The 27,925-nt window shown below is 37.0% G+C and overlaps 5 protein-coding genes, 2 long non-coding RNA genes and 1 pseudogene across 10 annotated transcripts; 7 read left to right on the top strand and 1 right to left on the bottom strand.

Annotated features, from left to right (window-relative positions):
- Positions 1–1,400: 1,400 nt before the first annotated feature.
- Positions 1,401–5,565, top strand: LOC104712517 (MATH domain and coiled-coil domain-containing protein At3g58240-like). 2 transcript variants are annotated; one of them, XM_010429432.3, is made up of 5 exons: positions 1,401–1,529; positions 2,190–2,323; positions 4,484–4,644; positions 4,735–5,012; positions 5,117–5,565. In XM_010429432.3, the coding sequence occupies exons 2-5, from the start codon at positions 2,217–2,219 to the stop codon at positions 5,510–5,512; spliced, it is 942 nt and encodes a 313-aa protein (XP_010427734.2). In that variant the 5' UTR covers positions 1,401–1,529; positions 2,190–2,216; the 3' UTR covers positions 5,513–5,565. The 2 variants fall into 2 exon arrangements, with proteins under 2 accessions (XP_010427734.2, XP_087323887.1); XM_087467761.1 differs by lacking the exons at positions 1,401–1,529; positions 2,190–2,323 and adding an exon at positions 4,161–4,398.
- Positions 2,693–3,620, top strand: LOC147939095 (uncharacterized). Its single transcript, XR_015567303.1, has 2 exons — positions 2,693–2,905; positions 3,060–3,620. It is a non-coding gene; the product is annotated as an uncharacterized LOC147939095 (long non-coding RNA).
- A 558-nt stretch (positions 5,566–6,123) lies between the features above and the next one.
- LOC104715762 (MATH domain and coiled-coil domain-containing protein At3g58270-like) lies at positions 6,124–7,616 on the top strand. The gene is made up of 4 exons (XM_010433141.2): positions 6,124–6,234; positions 6,325–6,485; positions 6,575–6,852; positions 7,093–7,616. Exons 1-4 carry the CDS (start codon positions 6,128–6,130, stop codon positions 7,486–7,488), a joined length of 942 nt encoding a protein of 313 aa, XP_010431443.1. The 5' UTR covers positions 6,124–6,127; the 3' UTR covers positions 7,489–7,616.
- Positions 7,617–7,981: 365 nt separating this feature from the next.
- Positions 7,982–8,531, top strand: LOC104715761 (MATH domain and coiled-coil domain-containing protein At2g42465-like; annotated as a pseudogene).
- Positions 8,532–11,360: 2,829 nt separating this feature from the next.
- On the top strand, positions 11,361–19,806 carry LOC104715760 (MATH domain and coiled-coil domain-containing protein At3g58270-like). Of its 3 annotated transcripts, none has more exons than XM_087467745.1 (6): positions 11,361–11,642; positions 18,041–18,155; positions 18,346–18,475; positions 18,566–18,726; positions 18,813–19,081; positions 19,282–19,806. In XM_087467745.1, the coding sequence occupies exons 3-6, from the start codon at positions 18,369–18,371 to the stop codon at positions 19,669–19,671; spliced, it is 927 nt and encodes a 308-aa protein (XP_087323871.1). In that variant the 5' UTR covers positions 11,361–11,642; positions 18,041–18,155; positions 18,346–18,368; the 3' UTR covers positions 19,672–19,806. The 3 variants fall into 3 exon arrangements, 2 of the variants coding, with proteins under 2 accessions (XP_087323871.1, XP_010431441.1); XM_010433139.3 differs by having other exon boundaries at positions 11,461–11,642; positions 18,037–18,155; XR_015567301.1 differs by lacking the exons at positions 18,041–18,155; positions 18,346–18,475; positions 18,566–18,726; positions 18,813–19,081; positions 19,282–19,806 and adding an exon at positions 13,049–13,265 and having other exon boundaries at positions 11,461–11,642.
- On the bottom strand, positions 15,474–16,377 carry LOC147939094 (uncharacterized). The gene is made up of 2 exons (XM_087465854.1): positions 15,911–16,377; positions 15,474–15,849 (listed from the first exon to the last, which is right to left on the bottom strand). Exons 1-2 carry the CDS (start codon positions 16,375–16,377, stop codon positions 15,474–15,476), a joined length of 843 nt encoding a protein of 280 aa, XP_087321980.1.
- A 223-nt stretch (positions 19,807–20,029) lies between the features above and the next one.
- On the top strand, positions 20,030–20,582 carry LOC104712516 (MATH domain and coiled-coil domain-containing protein At2g42465-like). Its single transcript, XM_010429429.2, has 2 exons — positions 20,030–20,086; positions 20,178–20,582. Exons 1-2 carry the CDS (start codon positions 20,030–20,032, stop codon positions 20,580–20,582), a joined length of 462 nt encoding a protein of 153 aa, XP_010427731.1.
- Positions 20,583–20,991: 409 nt separating this feature from the next.
- Positions 20,992–27,901, top strand: LOC104712514 (uncharacterized). The gene is made up of 20 exons (XR_015567302.1): positions 20,992–21,227; positions 21,351–21,448; positions 21,568–21,601; positions 22,591–22,650; positions 22,751–22,798; positions 22,925–23,039; positions 25,009–25,151; positions 25,284–25,337; positions 25,488–25,538; positions 25,619–25,665; positions 25,751–25,834; positions 25,935–25,989; positions 26,096–26,200; positions 26,303–26,453; positions 26,556–26,625; positions 26,718–26,780; positions 27,085–27,188; positions 27,340–27,403; positions 27,585–27,686; positions 27,783–27,901. It is a non-coding gene; the product is annotated as an uncharacterized LOC104712514 (long non-coding RNA).
- The last annotated feature ends 24 nt before the right edge of the window (positions 27,902–27,925 follow it).

Below are 27,925 nucleotides of genomic sequence, written 5' to 3'. Positions count from 1 at the left end.
GATATTAGCCATGCAGTCGGAATGTTGGGTAGATTTCAGAGTAACCCAGGACTTGCTCATTGGAAAGCTGCGAAGAAAGTTTTGAGATACCTAAAGGGAACAAGAAACTACATGTTGACATATCGAAAATCAACACATCCACAGATGGTTGGATTTTCAGACTCAGATTTTGGTGGATGTGAAGATTCTAGGCATTGTACTCTCGGCTATGTGTATCTCCTTGGTGGAGGTGCCATTTCATGGAAAAGCCAGAAGTCAGAATTGATTTATTCATCCACCATGGAGGCTGAGTATGTAGCATGTTATGAGGCTTCCATTCAAGGAACATGGTTGCGGAATTTCGTGTCAGAGTTTGGAGTTTTGAATTTTGTTGACAAACCTCTAACTCTTTACTGTGACAATCAAGCCGCAATCTTCTTCTCTAAGCATGATAGGATATCTAAAGGAGCCAAGCATATGGAACTCAAATATCTATCATTAAAGCAAGATGTTAAAAGAAAAAAGTTTGTCATTGAGCATATAGGCACTGAGCTAATGGTCGCAGACATATTTACGAAAGCATTACCTCCAAAGACATTTATGAAGCATGCAGAAAGTATAGGTCTGGAGGATAGCACTTAATTATGTTGTCTGATAATGTTTTAGCCTATTTTTGACATTTATAAGAGCTCTCTTATGACTTTTACATCTTCTATTCTATTTCCAACGTGCGCACACATTATTGTTTGTTGGAATTATTGATAACAGAATACGTCTTAAAAGACATCAAAGAGACCATTAAAGATAACTCCTACTTATGGAATAATGTTTATGGTCTAGCTATGAAAAGTAGTCAATGTAGTAGTACATGGAAGGAATCATGTTGCAAAATGATGTGTGACCGCCATGACTCTCATTGGTTACAAGATTACCTAAGACACTTATGAAAGACAAAATGAAAAATATAACATATTATGCCGGCCTTATGATTCCCGAGTAAAACCATTATACTAACGACCAAGTGGGAGAATGTAAGAAAATAATTATTTCTTACCCATGTATGTGGTCTTATAGTTAGTAGGTTATTTAATTGGGTTTGTTATATTTTAATCATTTGGGAACCAAAAGGACATGTGTTAAGCTACATGTTAAGCTTATGCTTATAAGGACAAGTATTAAGCTACATGTCATGCTAAAGCTTATAAGAGGACAAGTGTGAAGTTGCATGTTGTGTTTGAAGCAATACTAGACACTTGTTATCACACTTGTCACCATTGTCTTCATCTCTACTATGATGGATGGTTGAGATTAAATAATGAGACAAAACCCTAATGAGGAGTAAGGTCCTCTTCCCTCCTATAAATAGATGGTTTGCTCCATCACAAATCATCATAAGAACAAAAACAACACATAAAGTAAATAATTTATAGGAAAGGGGAGAGAAACCTTATCTTCCACCTAAAGATCATCTAAGAGTTTCTTTTCAAGCCTTCAAGCCATTGAAGAAGAAGAAACCATTCAAGTAAGCATCATTTCTACAATGAGTGGAGGTATTACTTTAACCCTCTTTATGATTCTATTATGTGATTAATATAGATGTTTAAGATCTTGGGGTTCATGTTAAAAGTATGTTTAACATAAAAATATCCTGGAATATCTCGTTGTTCAAATAGCACTAGGTCATGTATACATAATATCTATACACCAATGGACGATAATTACACAAATAAATCAAAATTCTTTGATTTTAGGCTTTAGAAACCAATCAACACCATAAAGTTCGCCAATCTGTTCGTTCCTTTTGTTACTAAAGAAAAAAAAATCTTAAAAACATTTAAACGATTTACATAAAAATCAACAATATAATTAATCGCTAAATCAAATCTATATTACAAACTTTTGATGTAATTCCTAGATGGTTATATGACTGCTTGTAAATTTCATATTACATCAATAAAGTTAGATGTTAAAAAAAAAAACAAATCTATATATATGTAATCATATTGGTTAGCGTATCCCAGATTATAATAGAACCAACTTCCTTGACCCTGTTTTTAGGAGGATTCGTTTCATAGATTAGCGCCCCTATTCGTTATTTCGAGTGTTGCTCCAACTTGTAGAGGCTTCGAGTGACCCTAATTTTCGTTTTAATGGTCGATTTTTTTTTTTCACTCGAGATCTAGGGTTTCAATTTTCGTCTCCCTGTTCAGGTAGTTTTGTTGCAAGGCGAGGCTTCAATGGGGAATCAAGTTGATAACAAGTTCACGTGGCTGATTAAGGATTACTGCACTTGGCTACCGAATTCATATCGTTCTGATCAATTTGTGATCGGTGGCTGCAAATGGTATGGAAACTTTGCGATCTAATAATGTTTCTCGTTCAATCTAGTTTTTACAAGGACTAGCTATACTTACCATTACTTTTCTATGTTTTTCAGGTATCTTTATGCCTGTTTCAGGAGACATAGAGATAAAGATTTTAACTGTTTGTATGTGTGTCTGGTAGATGCTGATTTTGAAGTCCGTACAAGTAACCTTCACTGTGGTAAATCAACTTTCTCAGGAACACTCAAAAGTGAAAGGTGATTGCTTGCGCTGCAAGATTCTATTTATATGTGTTGTGTTCTGTGCGTACGCAATTAAGGCTATTTTTTCTTTTTTTTTGACTGAAGTTGTATTTTGTGTGAGTTTACAGCAGCAGACTTCTTGTTTGATCATATGAAACCAAAATGTTCTATATCTATGATTCGCCTTAGCAAGCTTCATGCAAAAGATGTTGGATTTCTTGTCAACGATGAACTCGAGATTGTTGCCGTGATAGATGTTCTTAGTGTATCAGATGGATCTGTAAAGGCCAAGAAACCTTTGAATAGGCCTGAAGAGCCAATAGATTTGGTGGATGTTAATGGGTTAGAAGTTCTTCAGAGGTAAGAATACTTTTCGCTTAACTTTCATCATTGCTGCTTTTTTGTCCGATTTGGGACAAGATGTGGTTTTCTTTTGTTGGAAGCTTCTTATTGCTGAATGTGTAGATATGAGTTTTACTCTACTCAATATTCATCCCATAAATTCACTAAGCAGGTGGATTTGGCGAGGCGTATCTTTGAATTACACCTAAAGACTGCAAAGAAGTACCGTACGAAGAAGAACGAATATATGAGAAGATTTCACACGAAAGTCCTCCTCGATCTAACCAAGAGGTTCTTCAAAGTTCCATATGAAGACTCCAATTATGATGTGTCTGATTTTGAAGGTGCTCTGACATACCTGAAAAGTGTTGAGTTTAAGTTGGATTGGTTGGAGAAGAAACTTGACGAAGTGAAAGAGAACAAGAAGAAATGTGCCCGATTGACTAAATTGGAGCAGCAGCGGCAAGACATGATGGATAACTGCACAGACGTAAGAAACCAGATGGAGAAGGAGAGAGCAGAGATTAAGATCTATCTTTGATGACTCAAGTTCTTAGGAATTTGAAGTTTGGTTTTTTTTTTTTTTTTTTGGTGTTATGGTCTCTATATGTTCGTTAATAACTAAGAGTCCTCTGCCTTTAAATTAAGAAACTAAAAAGACTTCTATGTAAGTTAGAGGTTGTCATATTTTGGTAAAGAATAACTTAAGTAAGTATTGTGGTATTTTGTGGTTGATGATTGTCTTGGTTTCTTGAAGTGCAATTTGTTTCTTGATGAATAAGTATATATATATGTCTTGGGTGTCTGAACTTTGAACAGAGTAAAGAGTATATCAAGATAAGTTCAGTTACCAAATTCGAGTGTATGTTTTATCTGATCACCTCATGAGCTTACTGATGAAGACCTAGATGAAGCAGACAACAAACTTTTCGACCTGGAAGTTGTAGGGTTTAAGTTGGATTGGTTAAAAACAAAGCTTTGGGGAAGTTTACGTGAAGAAAAGGCAAGAACAAGAAAGTAGCACCTGCAGAGTCAGAAAACTCCAAGTCCAACCAAGAAGATGCAGAACCAGAAACTGGTAATTGTTTAAGGTTTAAACGATTATTCCAGTAAAATTTAAATCGGGTGATTAAAATATACACAAATCAACAAGTAATTGCTAAATCAAACCTAAACAGGTAGTTTGACCCTGTATATAGGAGGATTGGTTGCAATTGTAGATTTTATAAAGTAGCAACAATTTTAAACCCTGGGAGCCCTTAACACTCGCATTCCTCTTCTTGGTAAAAATCCGTAACCACTTTGATTTTTCTAGTCTTTGAGACCTTGTTAAAATCTTACCTATATTGTGGTTGGATTTTCATTTCTCATCTTCATGTTCGGGTAGTTTGATTGCAAGGAGTAATGGGGAATCAAGTCGATAACAAGTACACATGGTTAATCAAGAATTTATCCTCTGTGAGCTGCCAGACCATTTATTCAGATATAATCTTGATGGCTGGCTACAAATGGTAAGAAGATAACAAGTTATCATCTATTAATGTTTTCTTTCACTATAGCTTTGCGAGGACATCCATAATTTTTTTTGCTTTGCAGGCAAATTCTGGCCTATCCCAAGGGAAAAAATGGTAATCAGTCGTTTTATCTGGATCTGGAACTTCTTGATATTGGATCCTTTCCGTCTCAATGGAAAAGGGCCGTGAAGTTTTCTTTTACTGTAGTCAATTATTTCTCCAAGAAACTCTCAAAAGAGATAGGTGATTACTTGTGCTGCAAGATTGATCTATATGTGTGTTTGTTGAAAATGCTTGTTTTGAATAAAGTTTTAATGTTTGGTGACTTTTCAGGACTAACACACTGGTTTCATAAAAAGGAACGAAGCAAGGGTATATCCATGCTTCCCCTTAGCCAACTTACGGACAAACAATCTGGGTTTCTGGTGGATGGAGAAGTCGAAATTGTTGTTCGGATCAATGTTCATGAAACTGATCCCTTATTTGATAGATCAAAGGCCGACGAGGTGGCAACGACACTTGTAAGAATCGTAAAGCCAAATGATGATGGTGCGATGTCTAGTAAGACAGATTTGGTGTATGTCAATGGGTTTCAAGTTCTTCCTTCACAGGTAAGATACTAAGAAAGATGCAACTTTAAAAGTAAACTTACTATACCCTTCAGTTAACCGGTTATGTGTATATGGGTTTTACTTTATTCAATCTTTACTCGCAGGTAGGTTTTGTGAGGCGCATCTTTGGAAAACACCCAGACACAGCAGTAGAATGCTGTACAAAGAACCAAGATCTGAGAACATCATACATTAATGTCCTCTTCACCCTAATCAAGATGCTCTACAAAAAGACTCAAGATCAATCCACTGATGATCTGTCCGATGCAGAAGCTGCTCTGGCATACATGAAAAGTGTTGGGTTTAAGTTAAATTGGCTGGAAAAGAAACTTGTTGAAGTGAAAGAAAACAAGAAGAGACATGACCGGGTGACTGAACTGGAGCAACAGCTGCAAGACTTGATGAATAAGTACACAAGCGTAGGTCAACAGCTGGAAAAGGAGAGGGCAGAAATTAAGAAGGCCACATCTCTTGATATATCTTTTAATGATGTTGTTTGATGACGTTTGTTCTTGGAACTTGAAGTTTGGTTTTTTTTTTTTTTTTTAGGTGTTCTCTAGTCTCTGTTCGCTAATAAGATTAAACTTGAAAATCATGCATGGTTTAAAATGATAAGGATTTTTATTTTATTTTTTTTTTAACATCTGATTAGGATTTGTTTAGAAATAAAAAATTAGGATTGCCTTACTTTTTCTTTACTTAATTGTTTTTATAAAAAATGACATGACAGAAAATGATTAGCTATACATAGGTGGCTTGTGATTATAATATAAAGGTACCGCCACCAACAGTAAAACCCTAAGAGTTCCTTTAGCGATTTGCAATCCTCGTGTGCCTACTCGAAATCAGTCCTATTATAGTTCCTGGTAAATCCTGAACCATTGATCTTTCTAGTCTTAATTTGATTTGATCCTGCAGTACTATGTTCGTTATTACTTTTATAAATTTATGTCGTCTAAGAGTGTTACGCTTCGATCGATTCCTCAAGGAAACTGTATTGGATTCCTTTTTCAAAAAAAAAAAAAAAAAACTGTATTGGATTTGTTGCTCGAGATTCTAGGGCTTAATATGCTCTTCTTCATGTTTTGGTAGTTTGGTTGCAAAAGGAGTCTTCAATGGGGAATCAAGTTGATAGAACGTTTACTTGGGTGATTAAGAATTTTTCCACTTTGCGATCTGAGAAAATCTATTCAGACGAATTTGTGATCAGCGGCTGCAAGTGGTAAGAAAAACAAAAGCTTATAATATCGTTTACGCCATCAATTAATGTGAGTCACATCCATTGTAGTTTAATGTTGGTTTTTGCTTGCAGGCGTCTTCTGGCCTATCCCGAGGGAGATAACAGCCCTAATAATTTTTCTCTGTATCTGGAAGTTGCTGATTATGAATCATTACCTTCTGGATGTAGAAGGCACGTACATATTTCGTTTACTCTAGTAAGTCAATTTCATGAGAACCTCTCACTAGTGAAAGGTGATTCTTCCGATAACTTTTTTGACTCTTTTAGTCGTAGGGCTTGTGTTGTGTAGTGCTTGTTTTGACTAGAATTGTATCTTTCGCAGCAACAAGAAGCTGGCTAGACCACGAGGTACCAGACTGGGGTTTTACATCCATGATTGCCCTTACCAAACTTCATGACAATTATTGTGGATTTCTTGTGAACAATGAACTCAAGATTGTCGTTGAGGTAGATGTTCTTCAAGTTATTGGCAAATTAGATGTACCAGAGGAATCTGAGGAGGCAACCAAACCTCCGAGAAAGATGAAGCACAATGATGATGACGCGGACATCCCAGAAGATTTGGTGGATGTCAATGGGTTTCAAGTTCTTCCTTCACAGGTACGTAAGAATACTTGAGAAAGATTCAAATCTTCGCTTAAGTTTTTAGAAATTCCAAGCTCAATACACTTCACCATCAGCTGCTTTTTGTTGATTTGAACGCGCAATATGTGGTTTTTTTTTTTTTTTTTGAAAAATTGTTTCTGTTTGAACTTTGAAATAAATGATTTGGGTGAGGTCTGTGTCCTATTGGTTTTGGTTTTGGTTTTGGTTTTGATCACACCTTCTTTTTACTCAAAGGTGGGTCTAGCGAGGCGCATCTTTGAAAAACACCCAGAGACTGCATTAGAATGTCGTACAAAGAACCAAAGTCTGAGGACATCATACATGAATGTCCTCCTAAGCCTCATCAAGATGCTCTTCAAAGGACCTGAGGAACAATCCAAGGATGATCTGTCTGATGCAGAAGCTGCTCTGGTATACATGACAAGTGTAGGGTTTAAGTTGGATTGGTTGGAGAAGAAACTTGATGAAGTAAAAGAAAGTAAGAAGAAATGTGTCCAGGTGTGTGAAATGGAGCAACAGCTGCATGACTTGGAGCAGAAGTCCAAAGACCTTAAAGCTCAGCTGGATAAATACAACGCAGAGATTTTGGAGGCTACAGCTTCTGATCTTTTTCTCAGTGATGTTGTTTGATGACTTCTATGTTCCTAAGGACGTGGAATTTGGTTTTAGTTTCTTTGGTGCTCTGGTCTCTCTTTGTTCTGTTTTAACTTATATCCCAGTTAATTAAGGGTTTCGACATTTTTGTAAATTAACTTTAGGAATTTTTGTTTTTTTTTTTGTGGTTGATGAATGATGACTGCGTCTAAAGTTTCTTTATTGCACTGTGTGTCTCTTGATGAAAAAGTAAATGTCGTTGGATGTATGAACAGAGTATATAGTCTTTGCCAAAACGAGTAGCTTGACGTGTGACGCTATTAATATTTGAAAGCTATTAATTATGACAGTTTTATATAAGTTACGATTATTAGCTCACGCTTATTTGAGATTCATATGCATCTTCTTCATTTATATATCAGTTACAGCAAGAAACTCCTCAAACACACAAAACTCCCTTTGCCAACTCTGTAATCACAACTTCTCTGTATCACGAAACAGTCTGTCACGAAAGACTTTGATCGTAACAATGTGGAATGGTGATGGAACCGTGGAGGTCGATGGCTTTCGAATTTTCTATTCAGAGGTGAGCCAAAAAAATATCTCCATTGTAACTCCAATATATCTCTTTCATGTTAAGTATGGTTGTAGTTTTTACGTTAATCTTGTTCTCAGGTGGACTGTGTTAGGAGAATATTTGAAAAACACCCAGAAACCGCAATGAACATTCTTCCGAAGACCAAATGGTGAAGAATGCTTACATGAACAACCTCCTCGATCTCATCGACATAATTTGCTTAGCTCCTCAAGAGCTAACAGAGGAGGAACTAAGAGATGCGGAGAACACGCTCTTTGAACTGGTGGAGGTAGGTTTTGAGCTGGACTGGTTGAAGAAGAAGCTGGAGGAGCTTTGCGTGAAGAAGAAGAAAATGGAAGCACGTGGGGCTCGGATGAGAGAGCTGGATGGTATTATCGTGGAACAGAGGCGTGTGTTGTGGGCTCTTGAAACGGAACGGAAGAATGAAGAGAGCGAAGCTAGATTCGACAGTGCACGACTTGGTTTCGAGGATGTTGTTTAATTTGAATGAAAAAGTCATCAGTCATGAAAGCCTAACGTTCTCTTCTTACGTACGTACTTAAGGATATGTGGCGTCATCTAATTACAGGGATGATTGAATAAAAAGACCAGATCTTTGTTACCTTGATTTCAAAAGTTTTCTTGTTATGTTCTTCTCCGATTATATTATTAACGCTTATGTCTTCATCTCTTCTAATTTATAAATTGTTTTGTGAGGGCAGAGATTAAGAAGGCCGCATCTCCTTAAATATATTTTAATGATGTTGTCTGATGACGTTTGTTCTTGGAACTTGAAGTTTGGTTTTTTTGTAGGCGTGTTCTCTCTATTCGCTAATTGTTGTGAAAGTAGAGAAACTCGAAGTTGTATTCACTTATTCTTATTAATCATTCAATCGAAATAATACATATATATATATAGGTAGAGATGTCAATTGGTTTCTAAAACCATGGGCTATCTTTGGACTGGTTTTGGTCATTACCAAATTTAAAACGGTCAAATGGGCCTAAAACCAATTTAGCCCATTGATATATGGTCCAAACTAATTCGGACGTGGGCTGTCCAATAACCCTAAAAAATTAGGGTTTTTTCAATTTGGAGGAAACTTTTTTTTTTTTCATTTCGCAGCTTCTCTCTTTCTCGTCTTTCTCTCTCACTTTCTCAGCCTCTCAGGCGATTTCGATTTGTTCATCTCGATTCCATCTCTGGCTTTTCAACTCCTCCATCTCACTTTCTCCTCTGCGGCTCTGCTTCTCGTGATCTCCTCATCTCGATTTGTATAAGGTAAACAAATCGTCATCTCGATCTCGTCATCTAGGGTTGTAAACGTACAGATTTGATTTTGATTCCTCAAGTGGGTTTGTGGGTTTTTGGGTTTTTGGGTTTTGATACTGGGTTTGATTTTGATTTTTCAGTTTCTGGGTTTACTCTAACACAATTACGAAAGAAGGAGAAGGTGTAAGAAAGAAGATCAGAGTTACTTAGAAGGTACTTAGTACTTACTAATTCTTATAACTTGTCGATACTGTCTTTATAAAATGTTGATTTGTTAATGTCATTGATCAGGATCTTATATTTGTTTTCGTAGAATCTCTTGGTATTAGTGATTGGAGATGAGGGGGAGATCAGATGGAGGGAAGAAAAAGCCAGTGATTGCTCTTCTTTGGCTCCTCAGCCTATAAGTCTATAAGTCTATAAGACTATAAATATGGAGCTTCAGCGAATCTCTTTGTTTTATGAACTTTTAGTAAATTATGAGTCTTGATCGGTCAGACCAATTATGAGTTTATGAACCTTTATAATTATGAGTTTATGAACCTTTAGTAAATTATGAATATGGGTGTATTTTAACCAATGGACAAACCAATTGGTCATGGTCCAATTTGGTTTGGACAGATTTGGGTGTGGGTATATTTGGGCATTGACCGTAAATAACCATAAATGGTATGTGTCCAAATGGACATGCCCATTTGGTTATGGTCAGACCAATTTACAACCCTATATATAGGGGTAGATAACCCTTAGTACAAAACTGATTAGGAATATGAAATAGACAAGATCACGGATCTTATGGGCTTGGACGTGTATGGACTGGTTATGGAGATCTATCCTCAATGTTTTACAACACTCTCCTTTGGATGACATAATCGTGCAGATGCTAAGAGATCACCATAATACCCTTGGGGATGTTGTCTCATTAAAACCTTACCAGGAAAACCCAGTGGGACAAAACCATGGTGAAGGAAAAAGAGTACATCACGTATTACTTCCCATGTTCTAAGCATCACTAAAAGTCCTTGAGTCTCCGCATTCCAATCTGATGCGTGAGCTTCTTGAATGTTAATGTCGGTAATGACTTGGTGAAGAGATCGGCTGAATTGTCGCAAGATGGAACTTGCACCACTTGAACTTCTCCGGTCTTTTGTAGTTCATGTGTGAAGAAGAACTTAGGTAAAATGTGCTTCGTCCGATCTCCCTTGATGTATCATTCCTTTAGCTGTGCGATGCAAGCGGTGTTGTCCTTATATATAACGGTTGGTTCCTTGTCATCGGCCATGCCACAATCTAACCTGATGTGTTGAGTCATCGATCTCAACCAAACACACTCACTGTAGTGACCCTCACTAAAGGCAAAAATCCCAAAAATAAAAGTCGAAGAAACGACTTGGAAAGAACTCAAAAAGGAAGAGGAGAGAAAATAAAGGAGATCGACCGGAGGAAGTCCGAGGAAAAATTCGTGAGTCGGAAGATGGCCGAGCCAAGACCGAAGTGACCGAATGTGCGATCGAGACCCTAAGACCGATCGGGAGTTTGCGGTTTACTCAGAAACTGCATATGCGGGAAGACTGAGAAATGCCGAGAAGGACGGTAAAGTCCGAGAGTTGCCGAGACATCCGAGAGATGTCCGAGTGTTGCCGAGAATTGCCGAGAGTTGCCGAGAATTGCCGAGAATGTCCGAGAATTGCCGAGGATGTCTGAGAGTTGCCGAGAATGTCCGAGAGAGTTGCCGAGAGTGTCGAGATGGATCGAGTGTCGCCGAGAGATGACCGACGACCGGCCGATCCGACAAATTCTAGAATTTAAGGGAATTTTGTGTTATCAAAATTGACCAATGAGGAAGCATGCAAGTTAGTGGGAGAATATGAGTGGAATATTCTATGGCATCTCTAAAACAAAATAGAAGCGGGAAGCATCATCATTTCTACTTTCTAAAAAGTGGCCAATAAGGATTCATGCAAGAGTTGGTGGGAGACAAAGAAAATTCCATTGGACAAGTGTGGTTCATGCAATTTTTGTGGCTCACAAATTACCCAAGTGTGCGCCTAAAGGAGTGGAGAAGAGAAGAGAAGTGCTTGCCATGCATTGGCTGGATTTGCCTCCCAAAGCTCACACCATTCCACTATAAATAGAACCCTTAGAGACCATTTTCGTTGGTCTTCATTCCTTAGAGAAAATAAGAAAGTTAGAGAGAAAGCTAGAGAGAGTTAGGGAGAGAGTGTTCTTCCTTAGCAGCTTTTCTCTTCCGCGAGTAGCTGGCCGCGTCTGCTTAGGCCGTTCCGCGTCGCTAGCTAGGACTAGAAGTCTGTTGGATATGTTCCTTTCAGCCAAGTCCAGGTGAGTTTCGATGCATGTGATATGGCACATGATAGGTGGGGTTTTGTTGGTTTTGCTTAGGATTTATGAGTTAAATCTTTGCATTTTTGTTGGGTTTTGGGGTAGATTCGTTTATTTTCTTCTAGATTAAATTCTAAATAGTTAAGTCTCGTTTCTTTGTTTAGTTGCATGTTGGTGTGAGGTTGTGTCTAGCGCTTAGTCTCTAGAATTTTCATTCTAATTTCTTTGTTGCTTGTTTGTGTGTGCATGTTGCTTTTGTGCATTGCATGTTAGATTTTAGCTCTTAGTCTCTAGAATTTTCATTCTAGTATCTTTGATGCTTGTTGTTGTGTGAGTTCATGCTCTTTTTACCGGACTAGATGGGGAATTAAAGACATCCATCTATTGCACGGTTCGCATGAGCAAAATCATAAGAACTCAAGTAGTCTCTAGATATTTCTCTAGATTCTTTGAAGTGCATGTTGCATGTTAGTGTTGTTGTGTGCTTAGCTTAGTCTCTAGATTTCATTATAGTTTCTGAAGTTGCATGTAGCATAGTTGCATTTTACTTGATTTTCTTGCTTAAATTTCTTGTTTAATTGCACTTGCTAAGAAGTTAGTCTCGGTACTAGACCGTGTGCGAGGTGAAATGCCCGTACACAGGATTCTAGTGCCGGAGAGCTTGAATTTGGTAAGGATACTTGTAAATTTATGAGCTTAAAAACTATAAAAACTCAAGGTATCAAAATTGTTATAAGTCTTAATGCGTTTAGTCCGCGAGAAATTCCGGCTAGCGTAGTAAGACTCAGTATGGCTGTCCTCATATTCTGTACCACATGCAGCCGCGATATGCAACCCATGTTCGTGTGTTTGTAGGGTTGGTTACGAAGAGCTTGGAGGTTACTGGGCTCGCTACCCTGGCCGATGTTGTCTACACGACGGTGTAGCTTGAGTGATGTTCTGGTTGCGTGCCTTTGTGGCTGCAGCACGGGTGTTCACAAGAGTATTGAGGAGAGGAAGCATACCGGGCCCATAACTAAAACTTGTTTAAAAGATTAATTTAATTTTCTCTTTTATTCAAGTTAATTGTTGTTGTAGTTGTTGTTTGCTTGCTTGCTTATTTAATTGCTTAATTGCTTTTATTGCTTGCTTGCTTGATTGTTGATTGCTTGCTAGATTAGTTTGCTTAGCTCACTATCTTCCGCATTGTTGTCTCTGATTGTGTGTGTTGTTGCTTAGGCTTGCATGTTGATAGCTTCGTCTTGCATGTTGATAGCTTAGCATTGCATGTTGTTAGCTTAGGCTCTCATATTTTCTTTGCTTGCATGTTGTGTGTTGGTTGCTGGGGTTGGGGTTGGGTTTGGTTTCTTGTTAGGTTTCCAAACTCACTGAGTGTTAGCACTCAAGACTCCATATTTGTGTTGCAGGTAACCTTAGTGGGGAAAATCCTTAGGGGGAGCGCAGGACGTTAGGCCAGCCGATGTAGAATTGCATTGCCTTTGCAAGTCGTTTTTGTAAAAATTTAATTTGTCGTATTTTGGCCTTATGCCTGGCGCCATCTTCGTATTAATGTTTTATGAACTTATTTTATGAAGTAAATAAAGTTAAAAGTCATTCGAATGGTGTCCTTAAGATCGGACCAAACACATTCCTTTTCTTTAATGAATTCAACTCCACGTCAATGGCTTATTTCCATTTTAACCAATCTTTTCCTTGAGTGCACTCTAATATAAACGTGGGTTCATGATCCTCATTTATTTCAAGTGCTACCTTGTATGCAAATATTTCATCAATGTCGACATCTTTACGGTTCCATTGAATTCCAGACATGATATAATTTATTGAGATCTCATTATTATCAATACCTTCAGGACCTTGAGGTTCAGCGTCCCAAACCTCATTTATTGGTTCCTTAGGGTCTGCCGCGGCCATGTCTATAATTTCTTTAACCTCGGTTTGATTTGCATCTTTCTCTGATTTTCGAGGATTCTTATCTTTGGAACCTATTGGTCCACGTTTCAAACATGCCTTAGGATCTGTAGCAACTTGATTGTTCCTTTTGAACATCAATACGTACTGGTGCATTACAAGCTGGTATGTACGATTTCATAACTCTCTTTGGGTCAGCAAAGGAATCTGGCAATTGATTAGCTAGCTTTTGTAAATGTATAATCTTTTGGACCTCTGCCTCAATGCTAGAGTCCGAGGATCTTGCCAATTTAAGGATGTTTGATTTCATGATATTTCTTTGACCAGCTTGTTTGTCTCTCCACCCAATGTAGAAAATTCGGATTCAGCGAACTGACAATCCGCGTATCTAGCCTTAAATAAATCACCCGTAGTTGGCTCTAGATACTTAATAATGGTGGGAGAATCATATCCAACCATTGAGGTCCCATCTTTGTTCTTTGTGGTGGTGCAATCGATACATAAACGGCACACCCGAATGTCTTTAGATGAGATATGTCTGGCTCATGACCCGTTAGTAATTGGGATGGTGAATATTTATGTTCACTAGATGGCCTGATGCGTATAAGCTCTGCTGCATGTAATACTGTGTGTCCCCAAGCCGACACAGGAAGCTTCGACCTCATGAGTAATGGTCGAGCAATCAATTGAATTCATTTAATGAAGGATTCAGCTAATCCATTATGTGTATGTACATGTGCCACATGATGTTCCACGCTTACCCCCATGGACATACAATAATCATTAAACGCTTGGGATGTAAATTCACCATCATTATCTAGACGTATAGTCTTAAGTGGAAAATCTGGAAAATGGGCTCGCAGACGTGTGATCTGGGCCAGCAATCTAGCAAATGCTAGGTTTCTTGTGGATAATAGAAAAACATGCGACCATTTGGTCGATGCATCAATAAGGACTATAAAATATCTAAACGCCTCACAAGGTGGGTGTATTGGTCCACATATATCTCCTTGTATCCTTTCCAGAAAATTTAAAGTCTCCTTAGTGACTTTTACTGGTGATGGCCTTATAATGAGTTTCCCTTGTGCACCTGCTACACACGTAAGATTTTTAGGGATAACTCGTCTCTCTTTAATAGTGTGCCCATTTGAATTCAATATTAGCTTACGCATCATGTTTGAACCGGGATGGCCAAGCCGGTCATGCCATAAAGTGAATTGTTCATTGAACATCTTGTTCATTGCCATATTAGCCTCTATCATATTAATTTTAGCATGGTAAAGACCAGTAGATAATGCGGGTATAGTCGCTAGGACTTTCTTATGGCCTTGGGTGATTTCAGTAATATATAGGAACTCTTGGTTTCCTTCATCCTTTGTTTCAACATGGAAACCATTCAAACGAATGTCCTTAAAACTCAATAAGCTCCTCTTTGAACTGGGTGAATATAAAGCATCACTTATTTCAAGATGTGTGTCATTAAGTAAAAGTATATGAGCATGGCCGTAGCCTTCAATTAGACTTGCTATACCCGCTATTGTGCTAATATTGGCATTTTTCAAAATGAGATTAATAAAATATCTCTTGTCCTTCAAAATTGTATGACTTGATCCACTATCCACCAAGTATGTTCTTGTCCTCAGCTATTTCTAATATGGACAAGAATTTATGTTTTAAACATAAAGTAATAAAACAAACAATTTCATATTAAAAAAAAAATAATTGAATTTAAACCAAAATTATAATTCAATAAAATTCAAAGCCATAAAACATAGAGAATTAAAATAAATCAAAATAACCAATGTTAAATGTAATTATCCTCTCTTAGGTAATCAGAAGACTCATAATCCAATAAATCATCTTTCTCATGGTCGAAATCTCCCTCACCATCGAGATGAACCAGATTAGCTTCTGGATTCTTTTTCAAACTCTCTTGATAGAGATCAATAAGATGCTTAGGTGTCCTGCACGTCTTAGCCCAATGATTCCCATACCACATCGGTGGCAAACCGATTTAGTCTTGTGTTGCAGTTTGAAAATTTTGCGGCCTCTACTTCGACCACGACCAAAGTCGGATCGGTTCCCACGGCCATAACCATCATAGTGGTTTCCTTGGTAATTTCCACGACCACCACGGCCACGGCCGTGATACTTGCCTCTCTGAACGTAGTTAAACTCTTTAGTCTCTTTAGGCTCTTTAGGCTCCTTTTGGTTTACTTTAGTTTTGTGAGCTTCTGGTAATGGGGCTGAACCAGGAGGTCTCATTGCATTGTTCATCAATAATAGCTCATTTTTTTTGCTCAGCAAGTAGCAAACAAGATATGAGACTTGCATATGTCTTAAAGCCCTTTTCACGATACTGTTGCTGAAGCAGTGTGTTATTGGTGCGAAAGGTTAAGAATGTTTTCTCTAGCAAGTCTTCCTCAGTAACCGCCTTACCACATAGTTTCAAGATCGAGACTATCTTAAATAGCTCTAAATTATACTCATCCACGGATTTAAAATCCTGGATCATTAGATTTTTCCAATCGAATTGAGCCTTTGGTAGGAGCACCGTCTTTTGGTGTCCATATCTGTTTTTCAACTCTGTCCAAAGGTCAAGAGGATTCTCAATGGTAAGGTACTGGTTCTTGAGACTCTCAGCAAGGTGGTGGCGTATTAGCAAGATCGCCTTATACCTACTCTTTTCAGTGCAATCATTATCATCCTCACTGCATTCGCATAGGTCTTTTGATTTCAGATTAATCTTAGTGTCCAATGCCCATTGTAAATAGTTGTCTCCAGAGACATTAAGGGCAGCATATTGGAGATTGTTGATCTTTGCCATCTACACAATACAAAACATGCATCTGATCATTATCATGCGGTATTTAAGACCGAACCATGCAATTAAATTTCTTCTAGGCCATGCGGTTTTTAAGACCGAACCATGCCACAAATTTAGACTAGGCCATGCGGTATTGAAGACCGAACCATGCCACAAATTTAGACTAGGCCATACGGTATTAAGACCGAAACATGCCATGCCTTTATACATAATTTTGTGGTTTAAATATATGCATGAAAACAATCCTAGATAAATTTATGATCTAGTATGAACAAGAGAAACATGCAAGCAATTTTCTATTTTAGGGGTTTTTCCTTTTATTAAGTTTTGCTTTTCTCTAGATAAGATTTCTTTTTTCTAGTTAGGATTAAGACAAAAGTTTTAGGAAAACTAATTTCTCTAGGTTTCCGATTTTCTTTAGGATTTTAACTATAGGGTTTCATGCAAGACATAGAACTATTTCGATTCTAAGTTTATGATCTTAGTATTCCAAGCAAGACATATCACAATCAATCAACAACAATTAATCTATCCTAAACAATTCTTAAACCTCAAACAATCAGATTTCAAAGTTTTAGACTTTAGGGTTTAATTTAAGGTTTGGTTATGTTGATTGTGTAATTGCAGGTTTTTAGGGTTCTAAGACCATCTCCAATGGTTTTCTCTATTTTTTTCTCTATAATAGAGAAACTCTATAATAGAGGTGAGTTTTACTCCAATGGTCCTCTATTCTCACCTCTAAAATAGATATTGCTATTTTTTTTTTCTATTTATAGAGGAACCTTTGTAAAAAAAAATAGGGTTCCCCTATAAATAGAGGAAAAAATAGCAATTTCTATTTTAGAGGTGAGAATAGAGGACTATTGGAGTAAAACTCACTTATAAGAGTTCCTCTATTATAGAGGCAAAAATAGAGGACTATTGGAGATGTCCTAATAGATTAAGATCAGGTTCGATATATATATATATATGTATGATGGGTTTGAGTTATTTACCTTAACACCGTTTGGGGGTTGACTGGAATTGATCCGGGAGCTAAAGACCTCAGATGTAACTTGAGTTTGATCACGAACTAGCAACGAACCTCGGACTGGTCACGAACAAGCAACGATCACGACATGAGCTGACCACGAACACGGATTGATCTCGAACTAGAACCGATCGCCGAGCTTGAACAATCACGAACTTGATCCGGTTGAGAGCTTGGAAGAACAAAGGATGGTGTGCGGCGGTTTAGGGTTTTAGGAATTTTCTCAGTTGGAGTTTAGGGAAAATTCGTGATGATAACGTGTTGTGAAAGTAGAGAAACTTGAAGTTGTATTCTCTTATTTTTATTAATCATTCAATCGAAATAATACATATATATAGGAGTCGATAACCCTTAGTACAAAACCGACTAGAAATATGAAATAGACAAGACCACGGGTCTTATGGGCTTGGACGTGTATGTACCGGTTATGGAGATCCGTCCTCAATGCTTTACAACACTAATAAGATTAAACTTGAAAATTATGCATGGTTTAAAAAGATAAGGATTTTTTTTCATTTTTTTAAACATCATAAGGATATTTGTTTAGAAAGAAAAAATTAGGATTACCTTATTTTTTCTTTACTTAATTTTTTTTATAAAAAATGACATGTCAGAAAATGATGGGCTAGGTAGGTGGCTTGTGATCATAATATAAAGGAACCGCCACCAACAGTAAAACCCTAAGAGTTCCTTTAGCGATTTGCAATCCTCGTGTGCCTACTCGAAATCAGTCCTATTATAATTCCTGGTAAATCCTGAACCATTGATCTTTCTAGTCTTTGATTTGATCCTGCACTATGTTCGTTAGTAATTTTATAAATTGATGTCTAAGAGTGTATTACGCTTCGATCGATTTCTCAAGGCAACTGTAAATCTCTGTTTTGGATTTGTTGCTCGAGATTCTAGGGCTTAATAAGCTCTTCTTCATGTTTTGGTAGTTTGATTGCAAAAGGAGTATTCAATGGGGAATCAAGTTGATAAAAAGTTTACTTGGGTGATTAAGAATTTTTCCACTTTGCAATCTGAGAAAATCTATTCAGACGAATTTGTGATCAGCGGCTGCAAGTGGTAAGAAAAACAAAAGTTTGTAATATCGTTTACGCTATCAATTAATGTGAGTCACATCCATTGTAGTTTAATGTTGGTTTTTGCTTGCAGGCGTCTTCTGGCCTATCCCGAGGGAAATAACAGCCCTAATAATTTTTCTCTGTATCTGGAAGTTGCTGATTATGAATCATTGCCTTCTGAGTGTAGAAGGAACGTATCTTTTACGTTTACTCTAGTAAACCAATTTCATGAGAATCTCTCACTAGTGAAAGGTGATTATTCTTCCGATAACTTTTTTCTCTTTTAGTCGTAGGACTTGTGTTGGGTAGTGCTTGTTTTGACTATGTATCTTTCGCAGTAACAAGAAACTGGCTAGACCAGAAGGCACCAAACTGGGGTTTTACATCTATGATTTGCCTTCATGACATAGATGGTGGATATCTTTTGAACGATGAACTCAAGATTGTTGTTGAGTTAGATGTTCTTGAAGTTATTGGCAAATTAGATGTACCAGAGGAATCTAAGGAGGCAACCAAACCTCTGAAAACGATGAAGCACAATAATGATGACGAGGACATCCCAGGAGATTTGGTGGATGTCAATGGGTTTCAAGTTCTTCCTTCACAGGTACGTAAGAATACTTGAGAAAGATTCAAACTTCGCTTGATATACACTTCACCATCAGCTGCTTTTTGTTGATTTGGAAGCGTAATATGTGGTGTTTTTCTTTTTGAAAAATTGTTTCTGTTTGAACTTTGAAATTTGATTAGGGTGAGGTTTGTGTCCTATTGGTTTTGGTTTTGATCACACCTTCTTTTTACTCAAAGGTGGGTTTAGCGAGGTGTATATTTGAAGAACACAAAGGACCTGAGGAACAATCCAAGGATGATCTGTCTGATGCAGAAGCTGCTCTGGTATACATGATGAAGAAGAAACTTGATGAAGTAAAAGAAAGTAAGTATAAATCTGTCCGGGTGTGTGAAAAGAGGCAACACCTGCATGACTTCGAGCAGAAGTCCAAAGACTTTAAAGCTCAGATGGATAAATACAACGCATCCAAGGCAGAGATTTTGGAGGCCCCAGGCCCAGCTTCTGATCGTTTTCTGTTCCTAAGGACGTGGAGTTTGGTTTTAGTGTTTTTTGGTGTTCTGGTCTCTCTTTGTTCTGTTTTAACTAATATATCCCAGTTAAGGGGTTCGACATTTTGTGAAAATTAACTTTAGGAATTTTTGTTTTGTTTTGTGGTTGATGAATGATGACTGCGTCTAAGTTTCTTTATTGCACTGTGTGTTTCTTGATGAAAAAGTAAATGACGTTGGATGTATGAACAGAGTATATAGTCTTTGCCAAAACGAGTAGCTTGACGTGTGACGCTATTAATATTCGAATGCTATTAATTATGACAGTTTTATATAAGTTACGATTATTAGCTCACGCTTAACTATTTGAGATTCATGCATCTTCTTCATTTATATATCATCAGTTACAGCAAGAAACTCCTCAAACACACAAAACTCCTTTTGCCAGCTCTGTCATTACAACTTCTCCGTATCACGAAAGACTTTGATCGTAACAATGTGGAATGGTGATGGAACCGTGGAGGTCAATGGCTTTCGAATTTTCTATTCAGAGGTGAGAAAAAAAAACATCTCCATTGTAACTCCAATCTTCTCTTCATATTATTAAGTAAGGTTTGTAGTTTTTACGTTAATCTCGTTCTCAGGTGGACTGTGTTAGGAGAATCTTTGAAAAACACCCAGAAACCGCAATGAACATTCGTCCGAAGAACCAAATGGTGAAGAATGCTTACATGAACAACCTCCTCGACCTCATCGACATAATTTGCTTAGCTCCTCAGGAGCTAACAGAGGAGGAGCTAAGAGATGCGGAGAACACGCTCTATGAACTGGTGGAGGTAGGTTTCGAGTTGGACTGGTTGAAAAAGAAGCTGGAGGAGCTTTGCGTGAAGAAGAAGAAAATGGAAGCACGTGGGGCTCGGATGAGAGAGCTGGATGGTATGATCGTGGAACAGAGGCGTGTGTTGTGGGCTCTTGAAACGGAACGGAAGAATGAAGAGAACGAAGCTAGATCCGACAGTGCTCGACTTGGTTTCGAGGATGTTGTTTGAATTAGAAAGTCACCAGTCATGAAAGCCTAATAACGGTCTTACGTACGTACTTAAGGATATGTGGCGTCATCTAATTACAGGGATGATTGAATAAAAGACCACATCTTTGTTACCTTGATTTCAAAAGTTTTCTTGTTATGTTCTTCTCCGATAATATTGTTAACGCTTTATGTCTTCATCTCTTCTAATTTATAAATTGTTTGTGAGTTTGTGACACATAAAATACGTACATTGTATTGTGAGTTGTCTCCCAAGAGAAACATAGTTCGATTGTTAGGCCCAGTGGAAAAATACGAATTAGTGAGGCCCAATTATAGAAGCCCAGTGGCAAAACTGGTTAGTATAATGTTCTTTTTGGCTTCTTATAGTGATTACTGATTTAATTAGCAAAAAATGTGATTTCGTTTTTGGCGTTAGGGTTATTTCCTTTTTTCTTTTTTTTATATCGGTCGTCTCTGTTTATAAATACACCGACTCTGTCTCAGGTAGAAAAATCATAATCAGTTCACAAACGCTCTTCACTTATTCAGAGAGCGAGAGAGAGGGTTCGATTATAATGGCGACAAGAGAGAGAGAGAGAGAGAGCAAACAGACATGAAGAAGTCAGAGGAGGTATTGTTTCGTGTTTCCTTCTTAAACCCTAAGGTGAATCGATTTTGATTTTCGTGGTGAATGTTTTTGCTTTCTGAAATCAAGAGTTTCGCTTTTGTTTGTGTAATGGGTTTGCTCTTAATTGATGGGTTTGTTTCTTTCTTTTGGGTGAAACAGGTCTTTGTTCGTGTTCCAACCAGGAAGAGCGAGACAGAGCGAGTGAGAGAGCGAGACAGAGAGAGAGCAAACGGACTGGAGAATTCAGAGTAGGTATCGTTTCGTGTTTCCTTCTAAAACCCTAAGATGAATCGGTTTTGATTTTCGTGGTGAATGTTTTTTGCTTTCTGAAAATCAAGAGTTTGTTTGTTTGTTTTCTTTCTTTTGAGTGAAGCAGGTGTTGTGTTCCAACCTGAAGGACAATGACTTAGGTGTCGACTGGTTCTCCCGCTACTTCCCGCAAACGCTGCGTTTGCGGGTGGTAGTGGTTGCTAGCGGTTGGTGCCAATCACACAAATCGCTTTCAATCGCTCCCAGCCGCTTCCAATCGCTCCCAACCGCTGAATTCCAAAAGCTGCTTCCCGCAAGCGTTTGCGGTTGCGGGCGTTTGCGTTTGGAATTTTTTTTTTTTTTTGAAAAAACTTGAAACAAATCAATGATAATGAAATATTTTATATATATATATATATCTTTTACCTAAATATTTTATTCATTAAGGATGGGAGAAAATGAACTACGGATACGATTGAGAATATTAAAAAATAAACAATTGGAAGAAAATAAGATTTCAATTAACAATAACCCGAAAACTTGATGTAAATTTAATGGTACATCGCACATAAGTTCAAAAAAATCTAAATAAATATAACATTTCATCAGAAATTTAAAAAAATAAGATTATTTGTGAAAAATATAAAAACAAATCACGAGTGACTCTTCTCAACTCTTGCTTGATCATAACTATTGATGCAAATACTGGCCCACAGAACTTATTGAGTGTGTGAGATTTAAGAAAGAAGATTTACGATCTAAAACATATGTTTAGTCATTTATCAAATTACTTGATTAAAGTTTTGGTAAAAAGTCAAATGCATAAAGTAATAAGTATTTCACTATGAAATTTATTTATTTTTAAATAATTATTTTAGTATTTTTAATGAATTTTAATTAGAAATCAAGTTTAATAAAGTTTTTGATATTTTAAAACATTTATATAATTATATATCACATTTATTTATGTTTCAACCGCTATTGCACCCGCTGGTCAACCAGTCGTAAACCTCCCGCAAACGCACCAATTTTAAACCGCTAAACCAGTCGTTCAAAACGCTTAATAACGCTTGAAACCGCAATCGCCCACTTCCGCAATCTCCCGCAACCGCAACCGCAACCGCAGCGTTTGAACCAGTCGAGCCCTTAGATTCAGAACAATTAAAGGGTCGCCGGCGTTCTTACAATATCAAACTGGTCGATTAAAAAGGTAATCAAAATTGTGTCTTTTGTCTTTCCCTTGTCCGCTTTTTATAAAAGTGACTCGATTTTTTGCTCTTTAATTGTTTTCTTTCTTTTGAGTAACGCAGGCGTTCTAACAGTAAGTAACAACATCATTCAAACTGATTGATTAAAAGGTATATATATATATATAGGTCTTTGTCTTCCCTTGTCCGCTTCCTCAAAATTTGCTTCTTTTTTTTTTCTGTATTTCCCTCTTAAAGCTAAGAGCTTTTTCTCAAATTTTTTCACAATCATATCAGAGAATGAGAGGACTCGTTGAAGCCCAAGGTCAAGTCTAATAAGAAGGGATCTTTCTTTCTATGATTCTCTTCTTCTTCTTAGTCCTGATCACTTCCCCTAAAGATCTTCTTGGAGGTTTGTTTGGATTTTGATTCATCTCTTCTCTTTTATTTGTTTTAGTAGATTCATCTTCTAGTCAATGCAATTGTTAACTTATAAATCATAATGCAATTTCAGATACTCGAAGAAGAGCTCGGCCTGTGAAGAGAGCTAAATGGATGGGGTCAAGAATCAGGTACATTGTTCTATTTGTTTCTTCTTTTTATTTGTTTTATCAATAGTGTAACAAGAATCTCAGGTTTATGTTTCGTTTTGCAGGTTTGCTTGAAAAGCTTGAAGCTAAGTATACGGTATGAAAAGAAACAATTTCCAGTAATATAATCTCAGATTTTTTTTCAATAAGGTTGTTATAATTCAGACTTAGAAGAATATATTAAGGAAGCTTCCTCTAATTCTCTGTTTTTGTGCAGATCGGAGATATGCTATGGGTTTTAAGAATGAAGAAGATTCAGTCAGAACCAAAAAGGTAACAACGTCAAACTGATTCTTCTTTTTTAAATGGAGTCAAGAAGCAGGTATATTGTGTTTTATTTGTTTATGTTTTTTTAATCAACAGTGTAACAAGAATCGCAGGTTTATGTTTCGTTTTGCAGGTTTGCATAAATTGGATGTGTTTGAAAAATGCTTGAAGCTAAGTTTAAGGTATGAAAAAACACAACCTCCAGTAAATTATTTTTCGGAGCTCTTCACAATAACGTTTTTGAGTTATGTTTTGTTAGGCTGAGTAAAAGGTATGAAAAGAACAATTTCCAGTAACAATTTCACACTTCATAGTGCAGTGCCAAATCTAGAACTGATTCTAGTGATTGATGAGCTTTTTCTTAATACCATTGATGGTTTTGGTTGCAGGTCTGAGTGATGAGTTAAGATATGCGTAATAAAGAATCATTGTATTGTTGGGACTTCATTGATGTGAGATTCCAAACATAGCTGTTACCTCTACCAATCTGATTCACGAGTATCAAGCCATGTGTAAGTAAAATTCCTTTGATATATGATCACTGTCTCTCGTCTTCTAATTAACTCTCAGAATCTTTGATGAATTTAGATATGGTGCAAGACAATGTCCTTTTGAAAGTGAGGATGGGATGACCTTGTTGTTTCCATGGCGTATTTCTCTTTAACTCTCTCATCTTATTATTAATTTGACTGATTGTTGGTTTTTTTTTTTTTTAATTTCATGTGTTGATTGATTGTCTCATTGACTGCAGGGGAAACTAGTGAACATATCACAGCTAGCTACTAGCTCGACGGCTCTACCAATCTGAAGAATTATGGATGATGCCTGCACTGGAATAAATCCTCTTCTTTCACCATCTGTGTGAGTAAAATTCTCGGTTAGTTTATTTTGTTATTATTAAGAGAATTTGATATACGATCACTCACTTGTCTTCTAATCAACACTTACCATCTTTGATGAATTTTGATATGGTGCTACATAGTGTCCTTTTGCAAGTGAGGATGGGAGGACCTTGTTGTTTCCATGGCGTATTTATCGTCGTATTTCTCAGTCGCCGGCGTTCTAACAGTAACTCAGTTAGTATAACAACATTTAAACTGATTAAAAGGTATATATATAGGCATTTGTCTTCCCTTGTCCGCTTCCTCAAAATTTGCTTTTGTGTATTTCCCCTCTTAAAGCTAAGAGCTTTTTCTCAAAGTTTTACACAATCATATCAGAGCACGAGACTCGTTGAAGCCCAAGGTCAAGTCTAATAAGAAGGGATCTTTCTATGATTCTCTTCTTCTTCTTAGTCCTGATAAATTCCCCTAAAGAGCTTCTTGGAGGTTTGTTTGGATTTTGATCCATCTCTTCTCTTTTATTTGTTTTAGTAGATTCATCTTCTAGTCAATGCAATTGTTAACTTATAAAATCATAATGCAATTTCAGGTACATTGTGTTTTTATTTGTTTCTGGCTTTTTTTTTTTTTTTTAATATTTAACAGTGTAACAAGAATCTCAGGTTTATGTTTCGTTTTGCAGGTTTGCTTGAAAAGCTTAAAATTAAGTATAAGGTAGAAATCGTAATGCGATTTCAGATACTCGAAGAGCGGCCTGTGAAGAGAGCTAAATGATTCGTTTTGCATAAATTGAATGTGTTTGAAAAGCTTGAAGCTAAGTATAAGGTATATATAGGTCTGTCTCTTTCCTTGTCTGATTCCTCAAATTTGCTTTTTATCTAGGTTGTTCTTTTAGTTCAGACTTCAAAAAAAATCAATAGTTAACGAAGCTTCTTCTAATGCTCTATTTTTGTGCAGATTGGAGATATGCTATATGGGTTTGAAGAATGATGAAGATTCAGAACCAAAAAGGTAACAATATCAAACTGATTCTTTTAGTTGTAGGTGTCTTTGACTCAATACGTCTTCCTTTCTCGTCCACTTTAATTTGCCAATCTTTTAAGTTAGCGTAATCGCAGGTTATATCTATTTGTTAATTTGTAAACTATAATGCAATTTCAGATACTCGAAGAGAACGATCTGTTAAGAGAGCTAAATGGAGTCAAGAAGCAGGTACATTGTGTTTTATTTGTTTCTTGTTCTTTTTTATCAACAGTTTAACGAGAATCTCAGGTTTATGTTTTATTTTGCAGGGTTTCATAAATTGGATGTGTTTGAAAAGCTTGAAGCTAAGTATAAGGTATGAAAAACAAAACATTTTGCAGTAAAATTGTCTTTTGAGCTGAACACAGACACACTAACGTTTTTGAGTTATGTTTGGTTAGGCTGAAGGGAAAGAAGAAGGAGAAAATGATGAAGAAGTTGAAGAATTAGAGGGAGAAGAATCTGATTACGGAGATTATGATCAGGTTCCACTTATTGTCCAAATTAATGGTGGAATGCAACATTGTGATTCTTCTTCTCAAGTTGCTTTAAAACTTTCTTCTTCTTAAATGTTTGTTTTTGTAGAATCAAGACTTCGATGATGATGACGACGATTATAATCAGGCAGATGATGGTGAATGTAATCATCAATCTTTATTCTCTGTTTCCTTACAGTTATTGTTTCCATGAAACTTATAAACGATTCTAACTAACTTTTTGTTTTTTCTCTTGTTTCTTGCCAATAGTTGAAGATGTCTGTTAAGCTCCTTACACAAATTAAGCTCTTCACTCCATAGCTCCAGCTTTTGCCTGCACCACAAAGAAGTTCTCCACATCTGCCAGAACTCAAGGTAAATACCCTCCATCAGAGATTATCATCACATTAGAACATATTCATAGCTTGATGGATCTGTTTTATTAATGTACAAGGACTCGTTTTCTTACTGTTGCAGGAATTTCATCTTCAAACAAGAGACATCTTCAATAGCTTCAACGAAAGTGTCTTAAGTGGAGAATCCAAATGTGGGACTCCGTGATTACTTTGAGAATTATGAAAAGGCTGTTGAGAAAGCGTTGTTTCCACCTGGTATTTATATTTTAGAGGTAAGATTAATAATATGTTCGTTTCTTTCTTTTGGGTAAAAGGTGTGTTCATGTGTGCCGGTATGAAGTAGATTCATTGAATGATGATTCAGATTTTTTCAGGGATGAAGTAGATTCAGAACAAAAACGGTAGCCGGCTTTCTTACAGTAACAACATGAAACTGATGAAAAGGTAACATTGGTTCTTGTTCCCTTGTCCACTTCCATAAAAGTAAGTCGAGTTTGCTTTTTAATCATTTTGTTTGTTTCTTTTGGGTGAAACAGGTGTGTGTTGCAGCTTCGTGCAGATCTTTGAAGTATTTGTGACCGATCACAGTATTACCACAGGTACAGTATCACTGCTTATGTTCATCAAAGTCTTTAACTTCATTGTCTTTGGACATTTTCTATGCCTTAGTTGGTTGATTTGACATATCTAAAAAATGACACAGCTGAAGGGGTTGACCTTCTGATCATCCGGGAGCTATAAGTGTTTAGCCAAAAATATAATTTTGCTCTTGATCGTGTTTATAATTTTTCCATTTGTTTTGGTTATGAAAGAGTCGAAGATTGTGTCTTTCTTTGCTGAATTAGAAATGATGAAATACATCCATAATCCATGTGTTTTTTCCTGAAATTTCTTTGGGTGCAGGGATCAATGTTGTCACAGCAATGGCTTCAGAGTATCCTGAGGTTGAAGTGAGTCATCTGTTGATTGAAACCGCTGCGATGGATCTTGTTCAGCACCCATGACAGGTTTTCTTTTCGTAAAGCCAGTCCAATTTGGAACAATTTTTCCAGTTCCTCATGTATTGACTGCAATGATTCTTACAAAATGCATTTTAACTTTGTGATGTTCCAGTTCGATACAATTCTGACTGGTTCATTGTTGGTGATATTGTTTCAGATCTCGCGGCCGGAGGTTGTCTCAATTGCCAAAAATGTGCTTCAGCAAGCTGGATCTTTGGAAGGTTCTCTCTCTTGTTCATTTGCGAGAACTTTCTGTTTTCTGTCTAATTGAAAGATGGCGAGATTTTTTTTTTTTGAAGAAAGGGATTTAGAATTGTGGGTAGGGTTTATTTGGTTGTAATCAAAGGGGGTGTATCTTTGCCACTGATATGTTTAAGACATTGCGTCTGTGCTCTGTATCAGGAGTGGAATTTAGCTTCCGGGAGAAGCCCATTGGAAGCGCTGCTTTGGGAGTTCCCTTTCCGGATCGCTGCAAAAGAATGTGCTTCTTGTAGCCATTGGAAGGTCTGTCTTCTATCTTGTCCCAACTTTTATGTTAATTGCTCTAACTTTTTTTTGGGATTTACAGTTTCTCATATTTTGATGTTGGTACAATTTAAGGTACAAGTGGGATAAAAATGAAAAGCATCTGAGGCCTGAGAAGGGGTTACTTCAGCTTCGTGCATGTCTTGAAGTCTTTGCAAATCTGAGACCTGCTATAGTTCTGCCCTAGCCCACAGGTAACCATCCTCAGCCTAATCTCA

This window comes from Camelina sativa, chromosome 9 (genome assembly GCF_030686135.1).
Source record: "Camelina sativa cultivar CO46 ecotype springtype chromosome 9, ASM3068613v1".
Taxonomy (NCBI): domain Eukaryota; kingdom Viridiplantae; phylum Streptophyta; class Magnoliopsida; order Brassicales; family Brassicaceae; genus Camelina; species Camelina sativa.
Note: the sequence above shows the minus strand (reverse complement) of the source record. Positions and strands in the feature narration are given on the sequence as shown.

Excerpts from the sequence above, each read along its gene's own strand:
- LOC104715762 (XM_010433141.2), top strand. The coding sequence starts at position 6,128 with ATGGGGAATCAAGTTGATAGAACGTTTACTTGGGTGATTAAGAATTTT. Across the intron at positions 6,486-6,574 it reads GAACCTCTCACTAGTGAAAG|CAACAAGAAGCTGGCTAGAC; the intron begins GTGATTCTTCCG and ends TATCTTTCGCAG. Across the intron at positions 6,853-7,092 it reads TTCAAGTTCTTCCTTCACAG|GTGGGTCTAGCGAGGCGCAT; the intron begins GTACGTAAGAAT and ends TTTTACTCAAAG.
- LOC147939094 (XM_087465854.1), bottom strand. The coding sequence starts at position 16,377 with ATGGCAAAGATCAACAATCTCCAATATGCTGCCCTTAATGTCTCTGGA. Across the intron at positions 15,850-15,910 it reads AACACACTGCTTCAGCAACA|CAAAAAAAATGAGCTATTAT; the intron begins GTATCGTGAAAA and ends CTACTTGCTGAG.
- LOC104715760 (XM_087467745.1), top strand. The coding sequence starts at position 18,369 with ATGGGGAATCAAGTTGATAAAAAGTTTACTTGGGTGATTAAGAATTTT. Across the intron at positions 18,476-18,565 it reads GTGATCAGCGGCTGCAAGTG|GCGTCTTCTGGCCTATCCCG; the intron begins GTAAGAAAAACA and ends TTTTGCTTGCAG. Across the intron at positions 18,727-18,812 it reads GAATCTCTCACTAGTGAAAG|TAACAAGAAACTGGCTAGAC; the intron begins GTGATTATTCTT and ends TATCTTTCGCAG.
- LOC104712516 (XM_010429429.2), top strand. The coding sequence starts at position 20,030 with ATGTGGAATGGTGATGGAACCGTGGAGGTCAATGGCTTTCGAATTTTC. Across the intron at positions 20,087-20,177 it reads TTCGAATTTTCTATTCAGAG|GTGGACTGTGTTAGGAGAAT; the intron begins GTGAGAAAAAAA and ends TCTCGTTCTCAG.
- LOC104712517 (XM_010429432.3), top strand. The coding sequence starts at position 2,217 with ATGGGGAATCAAGTTGATAACAAGTTCACGTGGCTGATTAAGGATTAC. Across the intron at positions 2,324-4,483 it reads GTGATCGGTGGCTGCAAATG|GCAAATTCTGGCCTATCCCA; the intron begins GTATGGAAACTT and ends TTTGCTTTGCAG. Across the intron at positions 4,645-4,734 it reads GAAACTCTCAAAAGAGATAG|GACTAACACACTGGTTTCAT; the intron begins GTGATTACTTGT and ends GTGACTTTTCAG.